The sequence below is a fragment of the Hordeum vulgare genome, chromosome 7H (genome assembly GCF_904849725.1).
Source record: "Hordeum vulgare subsp. vulgare chromosome 7H, MorexV3_pseudomolecules_assembly, whole genome shotgun sequence".
Taxonomy (NCBI): Eukaryota; Viridiplantae; Streptophyta; class Magnoliopsida; order Poales; family Poaceae; genus Hordeum; species Hordeum vulgare.
In genome coordinates, this window is record NC_058524.1 from 9,234,506 (window position 1) to 9,257,945 (window position 23,440).

Sequence of the window (23,440 nt, forward strand, 5' to 3'; positions counted from 1 at the left end):
GCCATCTTGGATTGGGGTGGCTGGAAGGCGAAGTTGAAGCGCTGGAGACACTCCCAGGCAAGGTGGCCAGGCTTGCGACAGAGCTGGCACTGGGGACGGCCACCATCGCCACCCCCATGGTCACCACGGTCGCCGCGGTTGTGACCGTAGTCACCACCACCACCTCCGCTGCGATTGCCGCGATCACCGCGGCTGTTGTTGTTGTTGCCGTGTCCCTGATAGCCGGCGTGATCACCGTAGTTGTGGTTGCCACGGCCCCTGCCGCGGCCCTTGCCGCGGTAGCCACCTCTGTCACGGGTGGTGTAGTTGACAGAGGAGTTGTTGGAGGCTTGGTGGAGACGAGCAGCGTTGTACTCACGACGGCGCTTGAAGGCGATCGCGTGAGAGTAAAACTCGGCAAGCGACATGCCTTGAGGGCGAGTAGTGGCAGCGGTGACGAGAGGCCCGTAGTCGCTGTCGAGGCCAGTGACGACGGCGGTGATGATGTATTCATCGCGCATAGGGCGACCGGCAGCAGCAAGATGATCAGCGTTCATCCTGATTTTGGTGAAGTAATCAACCATGGATAGATTTCCTTGGCGGAAGGTAGCCATCTCGAGTTTGATCTGGACAACACTGGCATGGGAGTGGGAGAGATACATCTGCTCGAGGTGAGTCTAGATTTGACGAGAGGTGGTGAACAGGTTGACCTATTGGAGGACGTCGTCCGTGAGCGACGCCATGAGGTAGCTGAGGACGATCTGGTCCTGGCGAAACCAATCAGCGTATGCGGGATTGGGTGCCTGCACACCCTTCTCATCAGCAGGGAGAAGCTGATCGGGGGCGGGAGAGGAACCGTCGACGTAGCCGACGGCGTTGGCGATGCGCAGGGGTGGGAGAATCTGGGCTTTCCACATGAGATAGTTGGTGTTGGTGAGGCGGGCAGTGATGAGGCTAGCGGAAGGAGCAGGGATGGAGGAGGCCGCCGGAGAGGGGAGGGCTGCGGTAAGGGTGAGAGCACCCATGACGGAGGAGGAGGAGTTGGCGACGGAGGGAGATCCCATGATGATCGAGGCTGTTAAGCAGAGAGACCTGATACCATGTGAAACTTGAGAATTAGATGATTCGGCGCATCATAACCTGATGGCCTTTGGTGTATATTTATATACGGGTTGGCAAAGCCAGATACAAGGTTGTTACAAGATTGTTACAATGATAGCTATCCTAACTACCATATCTCAACTAACTCTTGTGTTTAACACTCGCCGCGAGTGGCGCCGATGTGTGCTCGGCTATACGTCCATGTTAACATATGTTGTCAGTATTCTGAGACAGAACACCGCTCCCGTGGAGCGATGTTCACCTCCCTAACAATTGGCTTCTCACCTCACATCGTGTGCCCATCCCGTCATTCCTGGTGAGCGATCATGCCCGTCGTGAGGAGATCGACCAACATCTCGCCCACCTGCCACCCGATCTGCTCCATGACCGTAGGTACGTCGTCGATTCCCAGCCGTGGGATACATGGCTCCACGACGAGTATGACTTGTGGCTGCAATCTTTTTTTGTCGGTGATGACCAACAAGTACAGGGAATCAATCATAGTCCTTTTAATAAGTAAGAGTGTCGAACCCAACGAGGAGAAGAATTATGTGACAAGCGGTTTTCAGCAAGGTATTCTCTACAAGTGTTATGAGTAGCAATGATTGATAGTTTTGTAGCAAGATCATTTATAACAAGTAACACATAACAATAGTAACAAGAGTATAACAAGGTGGCCCAATCATTTTTATAGCAAAGTAAAAGCCGAAAAGTTCTCTTACATAAAGTAAAGCGCTTTCCAGGACACATGGGAATTGTTGTCTAGTCACGTCCATCACATTTAGTTGATTCACGTTCGTTACTTTGATAATTTGATATGTGGGTGCACCGGTGCTTGGATGCTGTTCTTACTTGAGCAAATAACCACTGATGTTTACCCCCTCTCGCAACCTTCCGCAACTACAAAAAAATAATTAAGATAAATCTAACAATAGCATGAAATATATGGATCCAAATCAGCCCCTTACGAAATAACGCGTAAACTAGGATTTAAGCTTCTATCACTCTAGCAACCCATCATCCACTTAATACTTCACAATTTCTTCCCCTAGGCCCAAGTACTGTGAAATGTCCTGTACTCGGCGTTCACATGACAACACTAAAGGAAGAGCAACATACATATCATCAAAATATCGAATGAATACAAACATCACATGATACTTGTAATAAGACTTATCCCATGCCCTCAAGAATGAAATCAACTACTCACAAAGCATGTGCATGTTCAAGATCAAGGAGTATTGAATATCATTAATGATATGCACATATAATCTCTCACCCAATAGACCAACTAGAATCAACTATAAGATGTAATCAACACTAGTAGCAATCCACAAGTACCAATCTAAGGTTTTTGTGACAAAGATTGAATACAAGAGATGAATTAGGGTTTGAGATGAGATGACGCTAGTGAAGATGTTGATGAATATTGATCCTTCCATGAAGGAAGAAGCATTGATGGTGAAGATGACTTTGATTTCCCCCTCCCAGTGGGAAGTTTTCCCGGCATAATCGCTCTACGGAGCGCAAAAGTGCTCCTCCCCAGGCCCCGTCTTGAGACAACGATGCTTCATCCCGAAAGTGTCCGCCTTATCTTTTCTAAGTAAAAACCCTTCATATGGCAGAAAATGGACACCGAAGGACGATTGTAGGACCCACAAGGCATCAGGGCATGCCCTAGGGGGGTGGGCACGCCCTGTTGCCTTGTGGGCAGCTGATGCCCCCGGTACTTCTTGGCTCCAATAATTCTCAAATATTCCACAAAAATTCTTCGTGAAGTTTCACATCATTTGGAGTGCACAAAAGTTCTAGGCTTTCAGGTCCAGAATTCTAGTTCCCGGTGATTTCCCTCTTTGTATAGTCCTTGTAAAATGAGATAGAAAAGGTATAAGGATTGGATTATCAAGTGAAATAATGCAAAACATTATCAATATCAGTAGGAAATCATGATGCAAAATTGACGTATCAGTCGGTTGTCCTCCGAGCCTACCACGGGCGCGCCCTAGCCGCTATGCCCGTGCTCTCAGCCCGCCCTAGTCGCGCGGGGCGTACGCAGCCTCACGCCAACGCCGTCTCCATCCCTATCCCTGGCACCACCCCTCCCATGATCGACAAGATGGAGGACTCTGTCCGCACGCATGACGATGTCTAATGGGAGGGCCTCAAAACCTAGGTGGGCCTCTCCGTGGCCGACGGCGTTGCCATCCCGGAGCTAGACATGCCCATCAAGGAGAAGGTGTTGGTCGTACCCCCCATCGCCGTGTGGAACCTGCGCATCGTGGCCTAGAGGTGGACGTGGTCGTCCACAGAGTCGTAGATGGCCGAATGGATAGGTATCGAGCCATGGGCATGCATGTCGCTACACTCACCTGAGTCGTCCCCATCACGGGAAGAGGTGGTGTAGGTGCCTCCGACGAGGGAGCCAACGCAGGGGCCACCTATGGCAGACACCATCGTACGCCGGCCTCACCACAGACGATGATGAAGAGGGCGACGATGAATGAAGGAGGCAGTGGCCTCGAAGACGGCCACGACGACGGTGGCATCAAATCTTTTTTTTTTTGAATGTTAACTTAAGTTTGATGAGCAACCGGAACTATTGTGGACTGTTCCAAATTTCTTTTATGTTTTCAAATGTGTGGTCGGCTGTCTTTTCATAAGTAAAAGCTGGACAATATGAGATGTGACAGTTCGGTTGGATGCACAAATCGGAAGATGCCGAAAAAGGACACGGCCATAAATTTTGCCGGCCGAAACCGATAAAATCCACACAAATCATACATGTGTTTGAGATCGACGGACGGTAGGAGTCGGCCTAAGGCAAAGTGAGAGAGAGCGAGAAATGAGTGGACTTTTTGTGCAGGCATTGAGTCGAGCAAGGTGGGGGGATATTGATGGTTTGGTCCCTAGCGTTGGCCTCCTTTCCCCTCTCTCTTGTGGTGTGGTCTGGTAAGATGATGCAGAAGTTACTCCATCAGTCTTAGCCATGTTTTATTCGCGACAACTATTTTTTCGCCTTAGGCGGGTCGAGAGAACTCTCGGGTCGAGTTTCTACTACTCGTGATCGTTACTGGTCAGTCCATTTTGACGCACAGTTCATGAGAAAAAGAGAAAGAAAATAGGAATTTATCCCCAGTCATCGAGAAGATAACCCAGACCTCCTATTCGCCACTAATTGCGGCAAGTTCTAGGGGTTTCGCATAGGGCGCCGCACACCATGGGCCGGCCTAACCGCTTGAAGCAGGAATCGAACCCACAAATCATACATATGTTTGAGATCGACGGACGGTAGGAGTCGGCCTAAGGCAAAGTGAGAGAGAGCGAGAAATGAGTGGACTTTTTGTGCAGGCATTGAGTCGAGCAAGGTGGGGGGATATTGATGGTTTGGTCCCTAGCGTTGGCCTCCTTTCCCCTCTCTCTTGTGGTGTGGTCTGGTAAGATGATGCAGAAGTTACTCCATCAGTCTTAGCCATGTTTTATTCGCGACAACTATTTTTTCGCCTTAGGCGGGTCGAGAGAACTCTCGGGTCAAGTTTCTACTACTCGTGATCGTTACTGGTCAGTCCATTTTGACGCACAGTTCATGACAAAAAGAGAAAGAAAATAGGAATTTATCCCCAGTCATCGAGAAGATAACCCAGACCTCCTATTCGCCACTAATTGCGGCAAGTTCTAGGGGTTTCGCATAGGGCGCCGCACACCATGGGCCGGCCTAACCGCTTGAAGCAGGAATCGAACCCACAAACTGTCACTCACGCACATACCCCGCTAGCCACCACAACAAGTTCGCCCCAGATGATACATTTACAATGCGAAATTTAAATAAACTAAAAACAGAGAAATAAAACAGTACGTGAAATTTCCAAAAAACATTTCATAAAACCTTTTTTCAAATTCTGGAACATTTTTTCAAATTCTGAAACCGTTTTGCAAATTTGGAACAATTTTTAAAATTCTAGAAAAAATTTACAAATTCCAGAACATTTTTTAAATTACGAAATATTTTTCAAATTCGGGAACATTTTTTCAAAATCCGGAACATTTTTAAAAAATTGAGAACATTTTTGAAACCGAAACATAAAAAAAAGAAAAAAGAAAAAAGAAAAAAAAGAAAAAAAAGAAAGCATAGCCTGCGAACCTGGCAGCATATGGACCGAGCCAGTATATGTTGGGTCTGTTTGGTTGGAGACTAATTTTGTCAAGCAAAAGTGTGGCAAGCCATCAAAGTGTGGCAAGCCACAAAATGTGACTGAAAAAACGAATGTCAAACTTTGGTAAAAGTTGACAAAAAATTTGACTCTATGACAAATGGGCCATAAGAACAATAAAGTGTGGCAAGTCAAAGTGTGACAAAAACCAATCATATGCCAACTAAACTATGGCTGTTAAAATTTGGTTTGGAAAAATGTGGCTGGAAACCAAACAGACCCGTTTTGTCTCGCCTTGAGCGAGTCAAGGCTTCCGAGTAAAAGATAAATTCAAAAAACGTAATAAGAACACGCAAGCACGAAAGGAAAGCAAAAAAATTACACGATGGAGACAGTAGTCCGCCGAAACTAACCAAAGGTGTTGAGGGATTAAAGTCGGGAGGGGGAGGGGCGAAAGATGGAACGAATAGAAGAAGAGATATCTAAAAAAGAGAGGAGAAAAGAGCTATCTATGGTGTCTCTGCCCCTTTTCCACGACCCTGATTTTGGTCCTTGACTCTTTACAACTACCATCATTGTATTCTTTTGCAACTGCACTAGTGCATTTTATCCCAGACCCAACTGCCGTGGCCGTGGCCCAGACCATTCGTTGGTCAGGCAAGATAACTCGACCCCTCCTTAATTCAGTGTTTGGCAGCTGAATTTAGCATCAGATGAAGTTAATTTGCAGAGCAAGCAGCGTGCATGCATGCCTGCTGCGTGGGGTGGCGTGGGTGGATTCGTTCGTTGGCTTTGCCACGCAACGGTCAGTCATCCAGTCACAGTATGTCAGTCAGTCAAAAGGACGCTGTTTAGGTCCATCGGATTGGGACAGAGAGCCACAAGACAGACACAGAGGCTATACCGTTGCCTCTCCTAGCTACGACCTGGATGATTTGATGTGATGCCACGGAGGGAAGGAAGACCACAACCAAAGATTAGCAGAGAGAAAGAGGACATCTAGAGTGTAAGGAGGTGTTTGTTTTCAAGGATTTTTTGGTGTAGGGAGACCAAAAAGTCCTATGTGAAACAAACAGGAGGGACTTTTAAGGGCTAAAAAGGGGTATTTGAGACTATTTGGATAAGTCCCTAGAGAGTCTTTTTAGGACTTTTTTTGCATTTTTTCCAACAATACCCCTAATTTTAGCATGCCATTTAATAACTACTACTACATTATTAAGGGTAACATGGTCTTTTTGCATGTTATTTAATGACCTTTAGTTTTTATTTAGTCCCTAGAAATAAACGAATAGAGACTAGAAATTTTTAAGTTCGGATAAAAAAAAGTGTCGGGACTTCTGAAACAACAGGAACAAAGTAGTCCACGTACAAAATCTTTGCCAAACCATGCCGTGGTACCCAGAGGGGTGAGAGGTCGCATCGATCGAGTTACCCGTATGTCCATCAGGCTTCCATGCCTCCATCAGGCGCTCGCTCGCTCGCTCAGTCGTCAGAAGCCTTTGCAGTCTACTCCGAGTCCCACCGCGGTGCCTGCACCACCCCGCTATCATCAGAGTCAAACAAAACCGAGGGAAATGTTTCATGCTACAGGGGAGGCTGGCATCCAATTCAGTTCAGACATGGTGGTCACTTTTTTATTTACAAAACGGTTACATCACATTTATTTGACTCCGAAGATTAACCAAAAACCAAGAGTTCCCATCGTGCATCACAGCGTATACATTTCGTCCATCACGGAAAGAGCACTGCTGCGCGATGCCATGCCACGCTGAGGATCAGTCGATGATACAGTTTTCCAGATCCCTACATCCCCTTTTCCTCATGATTCTCGTGAGGCTCTACGACAGATGGGTCAACTGCATACACATGCCGGCCAGGCCACCCTCGTCAGTCGACACAGCAGGCACCACCAACAAATGGAACCGTCTTCAATTTTTCGGGATAAAGGACGTATTTATTATCTTAAAATGTAACATCAAACGGATACATAGCATTATGATTAACACCCAACCTCTACATAATTGGAATGCACACAGTCAAACTTCAAAGGTCTACTAATAAGATATGGAAAAACGACAAATCAGCAACAATAAAGTCCTATAAACTGACACTATGCCTAGGTCGAAAACGGTGATGGACCGATCCAGAGATTATGCTGCCATCCATGTTTGGTAAAAACCTAGCCACCTGCTTCAACCGCATACACACCGTCTTGAACGGCGATTGGTACTCCGCTTGTTATAGCGTAGACCACGTACGAAGCAAGTGCGTACAACGAAAAATAACGTACGGAGGAGAAATATTTTTGTCATTAAAAAACCAAATCATTTCTACATAGGCAAAACGACCAGAGTAAGGCATACGCTCCCACCCTTAATAGGGTTTTAAATTTATTTAGTATACCGTCCAACCAATAACCAAATATATTGGCAACATTTGTAGGCGGTTACAAATTTCACGCTATTTGGATGACTAACCACGTAGAATGTGCGAACTTGCATTGGAAAAATAGATGTTTGATTGTCTCGTCATGACTACAGAAACAACACGTCTTACTCCCTCGCCAGTTGCGACGTGCAAGGTTGTTTTTGGTTAGAACAACTCCCCTACGAAGATACCACATAATCTTTTTAACTTTTAGTGGAATCTTTGACTTTCATATTTTATTATTATTACTCACCGGTACCTCAGCATGCGTAAGCGCACGGTACATAGAGCTTACTGTGAAAGACCCCGATGTAGTAAGGTTCCAGCAAAACACATTCCGACCTTGTGTCAGATTAATCGAATCCAGACGGGATAAAAGATTATGCCATGACGGGGCCAATCAAATCCCGCCTAAATGAAATATTTGGTGAGGATGAACTGAGCACATGCGCAATAGTATTATTCTTATCACGAGCAATGTTGTATAAGGGTCGATATTGTTCTCGGAGACTAGCACTGCCTAGCCATATGTCCTCCCAAAATCGAATCTCCGACCCGGCTTTTATCGCGAAAGACCCAAAGCAAAAGAGATGTTTCTTTGTCGCCATTAGGCCAACCAAAAAATGTGAGTAGTTAGGTTTTCAATATGCGTGAGACACCGCCTTTTGGCCTAGATACTTGTTGCGCAACATGGTTTGCCACACACCATCCTCGGTAAGAAGTTTGAACAACCATTTACTAAGTAGAGCCTCATTCTTGACCTATAGGTCATGAATTCCAAGGCCACCTTGGTCTTTCGGTCTGCAAACCACGTTCCATTTGGCCAGCCTATATTTTTTCTTTTCACCGTCTTCTTGCCAAAAGAATGTGGATCTAAAATAGTTCATTCTTTGCGGTACCCCTTTTGGTAGTTGGAAGAAGAAAGCATATAGAGAACCATATTTGTGAGGACAGAGTTTATCAAAATCAGTTGTCCTCGAACTGAGAGCAACTTGCCTTTCCGACTGCTCAATCGTTTCTCTAACTGCTCCTCTACATGCTTCCACTCCGCAATGGTGAGACGCCGAAAATTGATCGGTATTCCTAGATATTTAATCGGGAATTGGCCTTGTGCACAACCAAACAGGTCAGCATAATCGGCCGTTGCCTCAGCTGCTTCTCCAAAACTGAAAAGTTCGCTTTTATGGAAGTTAATTTTAAGACCCAACATTTGCTCAAACACTGACAACAAGAGTTTCAGGTTTCGAGCTTTGTCCATGTGATGTTCCATTAAGAGAATTGTGTCATCGGCGTATTGAAGAATAGAGAGACCACCATCCACATAGTGTGGCACTACTCCTGCAATTTGGCCATCCTCCTTAGCACGCTCAATCAGCAGAGCCAACATGTCAGCAACAAAATCAAATAACATTGGGGACATGGGGTCACCCTCTCATAGTACTTTTTGTGTGTGAAAGTAATGGCCTACATCTTCATTGACCTTGATGGCCACACTACCTCCAGTTACAAAATTATGGACCCACTGGTGCCATTTATTGGAGAAACCTTTCATCCTTAGGGCCTGTTGGAGGAAAGACCATTGACTTTGTCATAGGCTTTTTCAAAGTCTATTTTGAATACTACTCCACTCATGTTTTTTCGGTGCATCTCGTTGACGGTCTCATGCAGGATTACCACACCATCGAGTATATTTCTACCTTACATGAAAGCCGTTTGAGATGGCCGAACAACATGGTCAGCTATCGAGTTTAACCTATTTGTAGCCACTTTGGTGAAAATCTTGAAGTTGACATTAAGGAGGCATATGGGTCTAAATTGTTGGATTCGTTCTGCCTCCTTAATCTTCAGCAACAAAACAATTTCACCAAAATTAAGTCTGAATAGATCAAGTCGGTCGGCGTGAAGACAATTGAACAATTCCAAAACGTCAGTCTTGATGATATCCCAGAAATTCTGATAGAATTATGCGGGGAAACCATCAAGTCCTGGAGCTTTGTTATGTTCCATTTGGAACACAGAAGCTCTCACCTCCTCTTGATAGAATATTAATGCGAGTATATCGTTCTCTTCTATCGTGACTTGTGCAATGTCATCTGTTTGGGTCTCGTCGAGGGTGAAGTTCCCATCATCTGGTGGCCCGAACAGAGATTTATAACATTTGGTGATATAACTTTTAAGCTCTGCCTGACCTTCAATCCTACCATGTTCTTGTTGGAGACTAGAAATACACTTCTTCTTATGCCTACCATTGTCAATCAACTCAAAGTATCGTGTATTGTTGTCTCCCTCCAAGATGAAGTCAGAATTGGATCTTTGGTACCATTTTATTTCCTCTTCTTGCAAAAGACATGCGATCTTCTCATTGGATTGATTTTTCATGTGACATTTCAGATGCCCTTAACATGTGTGTAATCGGTGGGCGCGAGTAGCGTCGTTGGGAGAACCTTCTAGAATGAATGTGTCAGGCCCGCTGGACCGGAGGTATCCAGGCCCGACTGCCTGCATGCCCAAGCGCATCTCATGACGAGGACCAAATGTGATCCCTCTTCGGTCCTCATGACCGAGGCCTTCGCGAGGTGGATTCCTACAGACTTCGTCGTATGCCGCGTCAAGCCCTGCCTCGCGAGGAGGCCTTCTAGGGCTGCCCTCGGGGCTCTCACTGGGTGGACTAATCAAGGATGGCCTGGTAGGTCGGGCGATCCTGCGGCGTTGCGTGGGTGACGCGCATCGTGCCAGGTGACGCCAGGAGGCGTGCCAGCGGGCGCAGATGAGGAGGCTTTCCCCTCTGGTGCTGAGCGAGCAGGGACATTGATGGTTCCCAAGACGGTCCGTGAAGTCTTTCTCTTTGGTGCAACGAGACCAGGACAGGAGGATCACTAGAGAAAGAGGTCATCCCCGAGCCCACCAATGCGTCACGACAGGAAGCTTTTGCAGGCAGGGACCACTTTCGCGAGGATAGATTGCGATATTGTCCTCCTTCAAACTGACTGCTTTGGCAACCCTTCCCGCCTGGTTTTTCGGGGGTAGATGACCAGGGTCAGTATAAATGAGGACAGGTCGACACCATAGAGAGGAAAACCTTTGTAATCTCTTTGGCACCCAGCTAGTCAAGACAAGAAGGAGTAGGATCTTACACCGCGAGGTGACCCGAACCTGGGTAATCTTGGTGTCTACTGACCCTCTTTCCCTGGTTCGATCACGCTGGAGCGTCGCCGCAAGGTAGCGTTGTAGGGTAAGGGCGAAAAACTTGCACACCGCAGAGTTCGAACCTCCTTGGATCCCGGAGCCACCATTCCGACAGAATGTTCGTCCGCTCCATGGGCATATGGGAGGAACATGAGCTGGTATTGTGGTTAAAAATAAATCGGAAAAACTAAAAATCCGAGTCATGGCAAACCTTGTGTTTTTCATGGCAAGTTTTAGCCTGCAAGCACGGTAATTTTCTGACAAAGAAATAAACTAAGGCGAATTTTCATGCTCATCAATTAAACCTGTCGTTGTCGTCGGAGAGCATAATTTGTCATGAAAAATGTTCAATTTATCATTATCATAAATCAGACCCTGATTTGTAGTCGAGTCCAACTTAATACGAATTGACTCATTTTTAAATCACTTATTTTAAGACGAAGGAAGTATTTGTTTATTGAATAATGGTTCATCATGTCTGCCCAGTTTTTGGGGCAACAGAAAGTACTGGGCGATGATCAGGTCGTCGTTCCTTGCCGCGAGAATGAAATCCGAGCAGATCCATATGTAATTTATTCACGTGAAGAAAGAAGAAGATACAAGTAATTTACATCCGGCAAATGATGGGATGAAGAGCTACGTCGCGGGAGGCCGCTGCTAATTACATTTACCTCTCTGAACCTTTCCCGGGTCTGTGATCATATAGTAGTAGCATAAGCTACACAAAACGAATCAAAGATTCAATCAAGGAAGAAATGCATGCCGGTGTGCAGCGCGCGCGCGCGCACGAACCAGAGCAGGCAGAGACCGAGCAAGCAAGCAAGCATGGCGCGCACGGTCACTGATGCGGAGCCGGGTAGCCGACGGGCATGGCGTAGGGCGGGTGGCCCGGCCCGGGCGGGAACATGACCGGCGTGCCGACGGCGGCGGGGACCATGTGGCCGGCGACCGGGTGGCCCATGGGCGCTCCCCCGTACATGCCCACCATCCCGGGATGATGCTTCATGATCGGGCCCAGCACGGCGGCGGGGGCCTGGCCGGTGATGGGGCCGTGCTGCTGCGGCGCGGCCTGCGCGGCGTTGTTGATGCTGGTGATGTCGTGGATGCTGGAGCGGCGCCGGTCCCGGTTCATGGAGTTGAGGCGGATGAAGTACTTCTGCGCGTGGCTGGCCACCTGCGTCGGCGTCCGGGAGATGACGAAGTTGCGCGAGATGCTCCGCCAGTCGCCCTTGCCGAACTTGTCCAGCCCCAGCAAGAACAGCCTGCACCACGCCACGCCACGCGATCAAGAAGATGCAGAGCTTCATCCGTTGCCCATGGCAGAGCCCGAGCTTTCTTTCTACATACCTGTGCTCCTCCTCGGTCCACGGGATGCCCTTGCGCCGCTCCTGCTCGGCCTTGGAGCAGCCCTTTCCGGAGTCGGAGTCGAAGCTCTTCCGATCCTCGCGCCGGTCCTTGCCAGGCGCCGCCGCAGTCGCCGCCGCGGCGGAAGATTCCTCCCCGGCATAGCGGAGGAGGGGGACGCGGCCGGCGTCGATCGCGCCGACGTCCTCAACCAGGGCCTCGTAATGGCGCCGCACCTCCTCCGTCGACCGGGCCGGCACGCTGGCCGCCAGCGCCACGAACCAGGCGTCCTCCGGCACGCCGTCCAGCGGCGGCGGTGCGCCGGCCGCGATCGCGTTCTCGAACGCCTTGTCCTCCTCGTTGGTCCACGCCGCCGTGGCCGTCCTCTGAGATGCCATCGTGGGCTGTCCGGCGACGGCGGTGCACGGAGGGGCGGAGCCTTATCCGCGGGGAAGGAGGTGGGAATCGGCGGCCGGCTACGTGCGCGCGGGATCGGTCGGGTGGGTCGCGCTCCCTTTTGCTGCTGGCCACGCGCGCCCGCCACAGCCCACTGACCAAACCTTATCCATTCGTCCGCAGGCTCTGGTCTCTGCTGTGGTGGATAGCTAAAGCTTTGCCCGCCAAAAACGTCTCGCTCTCCGTCGTGTCCGCGCGCGCATCGCTGCCTCCGCCGCGCCGTAAGCAGCTCTCTGTTCTCTCGCCGGCGGCCGGCCTCCATGGCCCGTTCTCTCCCTGGCCGCCAAGCACAACGAGGGCGAGCGCTGCAAGGCCACATTAGGAAAAACACCATTAAATGTGTGTTAGCTTGTTCTAAGAAACGTGGTATAGCTTAAATTTGCCTCTACAATCACCAACATGATGCTTGCTAATTTTGTTTCACATCTCCCATCTCACTTCTAGAACTCCAAGCAACGTGCTTAAAGTTGGAATATCTATTTGTGATTCCTTGAACAATGATGTTACAAAGTGTACAATATATAGACTTGTCTACCCCTATTTGTGTGGCACGTTGGCCATTTCTCCTAGTGATCATATAATGAAGGAGTTGTTACAACAACCTAGACTAGGTGTTACATGTGCGTGCTAACACCCCCCCCCCCTCAGCCGGAACGCCGTGGGGAAGGACGTTCAGGCTGTCCCGAAACTCATGGAACACTTGAGACGGTAGGCCTTTGGTGAACAAGTCGGCAAACTGAGAGCTCGATGGAACGTGAAGCACCCGTGCCTCACCAAGAGCAACTCTGTCACGGACGAAGTGCAAGTCAATCGCGATGTGCTTCGTCCGTTGATGTTGTACGGGGTTGGTTGCCAGATAGGTAGCGCTGACATTGTCACAATACACGACGGTTGCACGAGCCGGAGGACAACGTAGTTCGTGGAGCAATTGCCGTAACCAACAGGACTCAGCCACGCAGTTCGCGACACCACGATACTCGGCCTCAGCACTGGATCTGGACACCGTCGAATGCCGTTTTGAAGACCGGGAGACAATGTTATCACCAAGGAACACGCACAAACCCGATGTAGACTTGCGGGTGTCAGGGCAGCCCGCCCAGTCAGCATCCGTATATGCAATGAGGTCCGTAGAGGATGACTTGTAAAGCTGAATCCCGTAGTGTGAGGTACCCTGGAGGTAACGCAAAATCTGCTTGACGAGACGCATGTGGGTATCACGTGGGGAGTGCATGAAGAGACATATTTGTTGGACCTCATAGGCAATATCGGGACGTGTGAGAGTGAGGTACTGCAGGGCGCCGGCGATGCTGCGATAGTATGTGGGGTTGGAGAGGAGGCTACCGTCAGCGGCCGAGAGTTTGGAGGTGGTGTCAATGGGCGTGGAAAACGGTTTGCAGTTCAGCATATCGGCGCGATCGAGGATCTCAAGAGTGTATTGTTGTTGGCTGAGAAAGAGACCAGAGCGGTTGGGAGTGACATTGACACCAAGAAAATGATGGAGGTCACCAAGGTCTGTCATGGAGAATTCCCGTTTGAGGGAGGCGATGATGGCATGTAGTGTATGAGGTGTGTTGGCGGTGAGGATGATGTCGTCGACATAGACGAGGAGATAGGCGATGGAAGTGCCGTGGTGTAGGATGAAGAGAGAGGAGTCACTCTTGGAACTGGTGAAGCCGAGTGTCAATAGGAAAGACTTGAAACGAAGAAACCAAGTGCGTGGAGCCTGTTTCAGTCCGTAGAGTGACTTGCGGAGTAAGCACACATGATCCGGGCGGTTTTGGTCAACAAACCCGGCGGGTTGGGAGCAGTAGACGACCTCCTTGAGATCATCATGAAGGAATGCGTTTTTGACATCGAGCTGGTGGATAGGCCAGGAGCAAGACGTGGCGAGGGAGAGGACGCCACGAATGGTGGAGGGTTTAACCACGGGGCTGAATGTTTCTTCATAGTCAACGCCCTCCTGTTGGGTGAATCCTCGAACAACCCAGCGCGCTTTGTAGCGTGGTCTGCCATCGGAATGAAACTTGTGACGGTAGATCCACTTGCCCGTGACGATGTTGACACCTGCAGGTTTGGGAACCAGAGACCAAGTAGAATTATGGATTAAAGCATCAAACTCTTCGTGCATCGCATGTCGCCAACGGGGGTCACGGAGAGCTGTTTTGTAGGAAGCAGGGATGGGTGAGATGGTGGTTGTGGAGGCATCAGCGAGGAAGAGGCGACGCGGCATGCAAAAGCCACGTTTGGAGCGGGTTTGCATGGTGTGAGAGTCACGTGGGGGGTTGGCCGGCACTGCATAGCGAGGGAGACGTGGAGGCGGCGTAGTGGTGGTGCATGCCTCGGCGTTCGATGTGGATGCGACGGGGTCCACGAGCGGGGCGACAGATGGGGACGTCGCGTGGGTGTCGGAGCCGACCGGCGCGGAGAGCGAGGTGGATCCGCGGTCAAGTGGGGCGCCAGGAGATGGCGTGGGATGTGGCACAGCAGGCGAGGCAGATGTGGCGCGGGAATCGGCCGGGTGGGTGGGTGGATCTGGTGGAGCAGGACGAGGCGCTGATTGGTTGCATGGGGGCGCAGGTGGTTGCGGCGCAGAAGTCCAGGGCGCAGCTGACGCGAGGGGGGGATCCAATGTGGATTGGGTTGGTCGTGGGGGATCCGGTGTTGCCGGGGAGGACTACGGCGGCTGGGTGGGTGCAGTGTAGGGGAACGTTGTCTCGTCAAAAATAACGTGACGAGAGACAATCACACGGCGGTGTTGTAAGTCGTAGCAGCGGTATCCCTTGTGCTCAAGAGGGTAGCCGAGGAAGATACATGGAGAGGAGCGAGGGGAGAGCTTGTGCTCCATGGTGGCGGACGTGTTTGGAAAGCAAAGACAGCCGAACACGCGCATATGATCATGGGTAGGGTGAGTGCCGTGAAGAAGAAAGAAAGGAGTGGTGTTATTGATGGCACGGCAGGGTCGGCGATTAAGGAGATAGGTGGCCGTATGCAAGGCTTCGACCCAAAACGGGGGTGTGAGATTTGCTTGGAAAAGAAGAGTGCGAACGATGTCATTTGTTGTCCGAAGGAGACGCTCGGCTTTGCCGTTCTGCGGGGAGGTGTGCGGGCAGGAAAAGCGGTAGGCAATTCCGTTGGTGGAGAAGAAGGTGCGAAGCGACGTGTTGATAAACTCACCACCGTTATCACATTGCATGGCTTTGATGACGACATTGTATTGGGTGTGGACGAAAGTGAAGAAGCGTTGAAGGGTGGAGGAGGTGTCGGACTTGTTGCGGAGAGGGAACGACCACGAGTAGTGCGTAAAATTGTCAAGCACAACCAGATAGTATTGATAACCCGAGAAACTTATAACAGGCGATGTCCACAAATCACAATGTATTAAATCAAAGGGGGCAAAGGTTTTGCTAAATGAGGAAGAGAAAGGGAGGCGGGGTTGGCGGCCTAATTGGCAAGCAGTACAAGGAGAGTGCGGTGCCTTATTACAAGTGCTAAGAAAATCGTTGGTAATGGTGGACATGGAGTGGGCGCCAGGATGGCCGAGCCGGCGATGCCAAAGATCCGCCGAGGAGATGGTGAAGATGGAGGGAGGCGTCCGTTTGTTGTCGTAGAAGGGGTAGAGGTCGCCGTGACTAGCGGAGATCATTAGAACCCTCCGGGTGCGAAGATCCTTCACAAGAAAACCAAATGGGTAAAATTCAATAGAGCATGAATTATCACGAGTGAAACGGCGAACGGAGATGAGGCTAGTGACGACCGTTGGGGAAACGAGTACGTCGGTGAGGCGAAACTCGTAGGGGTGAAGTGTTGTGGAACCGGAAGCGGTGACGGGAAGATGGTTACCATTGCCGACAAGGATGCTCGAAGGTGTGTGCTTTAAAGAATAATTATGCTTGGTCAGGTTACCTTGGTGTCCCGTCACGTGGGAGGACGCGCCGCTGTCGAGGTACCACTCTGGTGCAGGCTGAGAGGGGAACCCACCACCGTTGTAGGCGGCGTTGAGCATGGCGGCGTGCTCCCATGATGGAGAAGGAGGTGGATAGAAGGATGGCGTTGGTGACGGGAGCATAGGGTATGCCTGCGCGTGGGAGCCAGGGCGTGGACCAAGGACGCCCGCAGCGTTCGGAGGAATTCAGCCAGGCCGAGGAGGGGGCAGTGCCATGCCGTACGGGGCGAAGTAGCCAGTGAAGGGAGCGGTAGGTGGAGCGGGGTGGCGTCCGGAGTTGTCGCCGCGGCCACGGCTACGGCCACTGCCACGGCCGCCACAGTCACCACGTCCGCGCCCAGAGGGCGAGGGAGGCGGATGAGGAGTGCCGCGGCCACCGCGATCGCCGTGGGAAGCGTCAGAGGGCCGGTCGGAGGAGGGGCGACCACCCGGAGTGGAGTTGGCGCCGGAGGGTGATCCACCCGTCATAGCGAAAGCCGAGGCGCTCTCCTCGGCCGCAAGCTGCACTTGGGACTCCTCGGCGAGGGTGACACGGGAGAGAACCGTGTCGAAGGGTAGATCCTGATCGCCGAGGACAACGCGGATGGTGTCGAGACGTTTGTCCAGCCCGTGAAGAAATTGGGTGGTGAGGTCCACCTCGGTGACGGCGTGATCAATATCAGCGAGGCCGTCGGTGAGAAGCTTCATGCGGCGCGCGTATTCGGAGACAGAGAGATCGCCCTGCTTGAGATTGCGGTACTGGCGATTGAGAGACATGTAGCGGGCAGAGCGATTGGCAAAGAAGAAGTCCTTGATCTTGTGCCAGAGGGCGAAGGTGGTGGTGGCGCCGACGACATGGTCACACATCGTGTCGGATAGGGTGTCATAGATCCAGAGCACGACATGCGCATCCAGCTCAAGGTAGGCAGGCGGGGCGTTGCGAGGAGGTGGCTGCTCGATGAGATAAGAAACGCCGTAGTGGAGGAGGACCATAAGGAAGAAGGTCTTCCATTTGTGGTAGTTATGATCGGCCGGATTAAGGAGGAATTTTATGTGGTTGGTGATGCGGTCGCCGAAGATGGGATGGCGAGGTGCAGCGGCAGGGGCAGCAAGGGATATGGTGGCACCGGAGGAGAAGACGGTGCGAATTGGGAGGCAGAGGCGGTGCCGAAGATGAACGGGGGAGGAGGAGGAGGAGTTCATGGCCGTGAGTGGTGCCGTGGCGAGAGAGGAGGAGCCCGGCGAGGTGGCGGAGCTCGTGGCGGCGGAGGACACCGGCGACGCAAAGGTGTCGGGAGAGGCCATGAGAACCTGGAGAACTGATACCAAGTTGGAATATTTATTTGTGATTCCTTGAACAATGATGTTACAAAGTGTACAATATATAGACTTGTCTACCCCTATTTGTGTGGCACGTTGGCCATTTCTCCTAGTGATCCTATAATGAAGGAGTTGTTACAATAACCTAGACTAGGTGTTACATGTGCGTGCTAACACTTAACAAATGAATTCATCCCAATATTGTTTGGCGACGCTTTTCTGTTTCAAGCTGCTAAAGTACAAGTCTCTGAATTAGCATCACATGTCAGACAACCGAAGAAAGAAAACTAAATCTGACAAATATTAGTGTCACGCACGATCAAAATAGACAAAGTATTAGTAGTCCTGGTGCAATAAATAAATAGAGTTTTTTTTTTGCGGGTAGTAAATAGATAGAGCTAACATTTTTCCTAGGGGAGACAGAGCTAACCTTGACATTGACTAATTACACCGTGTTTGGTTAGATTGAATTTCTTATAATAAATAAAAGTTTAAGGCTTGTGTGAGGCATCGATTATCTATTGTTTGGTTGAGGGGCAAGGAAATTGAGATTTAAACAGGACAATTCTCATGTATCTCTTCCCTAGTCTCTCCCTATTAATTTAGAAAAGAGTGTTTCTGCCTCGCACGTTTTACCTAAAAACCTCTGTGCTTTTTCGTAACTAACCCGTTGTTTATCTTTTAAGTTACAGTAATTTTTTTGTGTTTTACATAAAACACCTTCCTTTTCATAAATAATATGTAGTCCATCTTTAAGCTACGGTGAATATTTTACTGCATTTTATATAAAACCCTTTGTTTTTCTTGTAATTCACCCACGGTCCATCTTTAAATTATAGTGGATCAATTTTGTACATTTTACAGAAAACCCGAGTGCGGACGTTTGGAGCTCGGCCTCCATGGAGGCTGAAACTTTTGAATAATTCAAAATTCAAATTTTTCGGTTTAAAAAAAATCTGAAAAAAATATGAAAGTAAAGAAGGATGTTATGTGTATGTGTGCAAAAATTTAGGATGAAATACCTTGAAATACGATCTGCACAAAAAAGGCAAATTCATGGCCTGAAACGATGAATAGTGTCATGTGTAAAAAAGCCTCAGATTTGTCTTTTTTGCACATCCCTCATTTCAATGTATTTTTTTCTGAAAATTTACACACATGTGTGTTACATCTTCACTTATCCCTGTATTTGTTTTCAGAATTTTTTGAAATATAAAAATACGAATTTTCATGAAATTTGAGTTTCAAATTTAAAGGCCTTCATGGAGCTCGGGAGCCAAAAGCAATTTCCGACAAAACCCTGTCTTTTATGCTAATTAACCCATTATACATCTTTAAGTCAAACAAAAAATATTTTGTGTGTGTTTTTACATTAAAAACATGATATTTTCGTTAATCAACCCACAATCTATGTAAAATAAATTTTTTTTGAAATAACCATATCTTTTAAATCCTAATTTCAATTTGAAGATGTTATATATGGAATTTGATTAAAAATATGTATAATCTGAATATCATGTTATTTTAAATTTTAACTATTTTTAAAATGTTATTTAGGCTGCAAGCATGTTCAGTGGCGCATTGTTTGTCTTTCTTTCGTACTAGCACCGATCCGTATTGCAAATGAACATGTTGGGTGTATTGTTGTGTGCTGGTTGGCAAGGAGCGAGCTATGGAAACGATTATAATGAATTTGTTCTAATCCTTGGCATATTGTACTTACATCAGGTTCTCTCTTTGTACATGACCCGTGATCTAGAGTAAATTGCAAGAAAAACATCACAATTGAGGACCCTAGTTGAGAAAACCATCATCATTCATTTTTTTTTCAAAAAAACCACCATCATTGTGCTAATAGACTTCAAATAACGTTGATTGGATGATTTCGGTCGTTAGAGTGGAAACCTGGTGGATGGGGGCCACAGTAGGTGTCACGGCGAAATGACGCATGTGATGCGCTATTAGACAGAGTTGGACAAAACCTAATGAGCCAGTCGAACCCAACTAGTCCGTCCATTCCACTGTCTCTCGCATAGGTCTTGCTGACCCCTGCGTCCCAGCCCACTTCCGCTGCTCATTCTCGCCGCCGGCCGCCACGGCCATGATCTCGTGGAACCACGACGAAACTAACAACGACGACCCAGTGCCCCCTCTTCAATGCATACGTGCATCAATCCTATGCGAGTCTCTCCTATATGTCAATTGGGATTAGGTTATCATTGATTTAAGGTTTGTTTTCACCGATTTGATTTGGGATTTGAACATCTACTCTTTCTGAACTAACGTAGATCCCACAAAACATTGTTGACCCAGAATGGTGCAACATTAATTGTTGCTCGAGGATCGACGTGCAGTCTCAAGGTGTCAGTGCACAGGTTGTTGTATTACAAGGCATCAACACTAGCCGCAGGTTTTATGGATGCGCTAATGAATTTAGTGCAGGTCCTCTATTTGATAGTTATCACTGTTGAGTACTTCTTAATTTAGGTTCAGGTTCATATTGTTGGGGAACGTTGCATGGGAAACAAAAAATTTCCTACGCACATACTAGAGCTATCCATAGTGATGAGCATCTATGAGAGGAGAGATCGGATCCACATATCCTTGTAGATCAACAAGCGGAAGCGTTAAAGAGCGTGGTTGATGTAGTGTTACGTCTTCGCGATCCAATCACGATCCATCCCATGAACTCCCGATCAAGCGCTGAACGGACGACGCCTCCGCGTTCAACACACGTACAACTCGATGATGTCTCTGCCTTCTTGATCCAGCGAGCGAGGGCGGAGTAATAGATGAGTTCTCCGCTAACACGACGACATGGTGGCGGTTGTGGTGGTGCTATCTCGGCACGGCTACACCTAGCGCTACCGAAACCGCAAACGGAGGAGAAAATGATCTAGGGAGAGAGAGGGGTGCCAAGGGCTTTGTGTGTGCTCTTGGTGCGCCACTCCTCTCTATATATAGGTGGAGGGGCGTGGGGAACAGCTCCTCCAAGCCCTAGGGCGCAGCCAAGGGGGGAGGAGGTGGAATCCTAGTCCCCTTCCTTCCCTTCCATACAAAGGTGGATTTTCCACCTTTCCCAACTGCATGGGCCTTGAGGGACTTTTGCGCTTGGCTCAATAAAGCCATGATGTCTCCCCTCAGCCCATGCAAACCCTTGGGACGTGGTGGAATCCTCGGTGGACTTCTGGACTCCTCCGTAAATTTCTGAAACATTCTAGAAGCTTCCCGGTACAATACCGGAAAAAAACCAAAACTTTTCCGGTAGCCAAAATATAGCATCCCATATATAAATCTTTAGCTCGGACCATTCCGGAGCTCCTCGTGACGTCCGAGATGTCATCCGGGACTCTGAACAACTTTCGGTTACTACCACATATAACTCATTAATACCAAATCGTCACCAAACCTTAAGAGTGCAGACCCTGCGAGTTCGAAAACTATGCACACATGACCGAGACACTCTCCAGTCAATAACTAATAGCGGGACCTGGATGCCCATATTGGCTCCTACGTATTATACAGAGATCTTTATTGATCGAACATCTATGTCAAGGATTCAGTTAATCCCATATACTATTCCCTTTGTCCATCGGTATGTTACTTGCCCGAGATTCGATCGTCGGTATCTCTATACCTAGTTCAATCTCGTTATTGGCAAGTCTCTTCACTCGCAACGTAATACAAAATCCCGTGACTAACTCTTTAGTCACATTGCTTGCAAGGCTTGTTGTGATGTTGCATTACCAAGTGGGCCCCGAGATACCTCTTCGTCACACGGAGTGACAAATCCCAGTCTTGATCCATGCCAACCCAACAGACACCTCCAGAGTTACCTATAGAGCACCTTTGTAGTCACCCAGTTACGTTGTGACATTTGATACACACAAGGAATTCCTCCGGTGTCCAGGAGTTGCATGATCTCATGGTCATAGGAACAAATACTTGACATGCAAAAAACAGTAGCAATAAACTGACACGGTCATATGCTACGTTCATAGTTTGTGTCTTATCCATCACATCATTCTCCTAATGATGTGATCCCGTTATCAAACGATATCTCATGTCTATCGTTAGGAAACCTTGACCTTCTTTGATCAATGAGCTAGTCCTTCAGAGGCTCACTAGGGACACTGTGTTTTCTATGTATCCACACATGTATTAGAGTTTCCAATCAATACAATTCTAGCATGGATAATAAATGATTATCATGAACAAGGAAATATAATAATAACCAATTTATTATTGCCTCTAGGGCATATTTCAACAGTCTTCCACTTGCACTAGAGTCGATAATATAGGTCACATCACTATGTGATTGTAATGAATCTAACACCCATATAGTTATAGGGTTTTATCATATCTTGCTTGTGAGAGAGACTTTTAGTCTACGAGTTTGAAACATTCGTACTTTACAAATCTCTATGTCATACTGTAGATGCTTCTACCATGCTTCACTTGGAACAATTCCAAACGACTGCCCCACTATATGAATACGTTTACTACTCAGAGTTATCCGGATTAGTGTCAAAGCTTGCATCGACGTAACCCTTTACGACGAACTCTATTATCACCTCCATAATCAAGAAAAATTCCTTAGTCCACTAGTTACTAAGAATAACTTTGATCGTTGTTCGGTGATTTGATACGTCTCCAACGTATCTATAATTTTTTATGGTTTCATGCTATTGTCTTGTCAAACTTTGGTGCCTTTTATATATTTTTTGGGGCTAACTTATTAACTCAGTGCCAAGTGCCAGTTCCTGTTTTTTTCATGTTTTTGACCCCTTTCAGAGGAGGATTTTGAACGGAGTCCAAACGGAATGAAACTACAAAAAAGATTTTTTCCGGAACAGAAAAATATCGGGAAGCCGGAGAATCAGGGCAGGGGGCCACCAGGGACCCCACAAACCCTCATGGCGCGGCCAGGGGGAGCCCGCGCCCCCTGGCTTGTGGGCTCCCCGAGGCTCCTTTGCCCAAGGTTTTGCGCCTATATATTCCCTAAAATTGCATAAAAAATCAGGAGATCATCGAAATTACTTTTCCGCCGCCGCAAGCTTCTATCAGAGTGACTCAGAGAATATAGCAAGTGATCAGCAGATATAAATACTTCAGATTCTTCATAGTGATCAGCAGATATAAATCCCAAGTGACTCATAGAATATAGCAATACCTCCTCGGCAACGTGGCCAGAAAAATGCTGACTCGCACTCTCTGGCAATAGCAAGACGAATGCTGATTCTGTGACAACAAACCTTCCCTTGCAACGGCACCAGAAGAATGCTACTAGCACTCCCCAGCAATGAAACTAGAAGAATGTTGTTGACGGCCCACCAGCGCGTGTGTTCGCAACAGTTTTCGAGGGTAGAGTATTCAACCCAAATTTGTTGGTATGCCAGACAGGAGATGAGAGAATACTCTCGAGTATTAGCAGCTGAATTCGTCAGATTCAACCACACCTGAAAGATTAGTATCTGCAAGCAAAGTAGTAACAAAAAAGTAGTATGATAACAACGGTGTGAGAAACGGTCTGTTGACACAATAGACTATTTTTAAC

General features: G+C 48.3%; 1 protein-coding gene across 1 annotated transcript; it reads right to left on the bottom strand.

The window, feature by feature from the left end:
* Nucleotides 1-11,391: 11,391 nt before the first annotated feature.
* On the bottom strand, nucleotides 11,392-13,158 carry LOC123408678 (transcription factor MYBS1-like). Its single transcript, XM_045101733.1, has 3 exons — nucleotides 13,041-13,158; nucleotides 12,189-12,946; nucleotides 11,392-12,103 (listed from the first exon to the last, which is right to left on the bottom strand). The coding sequence occupies exons 2-3, from the start codon at nucleotides 12,581-12,583 to the stop codon at nucleotides 11,680-11,682; spliced, it is 819 nt and encodes a 272-aa protein (XP_044957668.1). The 5' UTR covers nucleotides 12,584-12,946; nucleotides 13,041-13,158; the 3' UTR covers nucleotides 11,392-11,679.
* Between the last annotated feature and the right edge of the window lie 10,282 nt (nucleotides 13,159-23,440).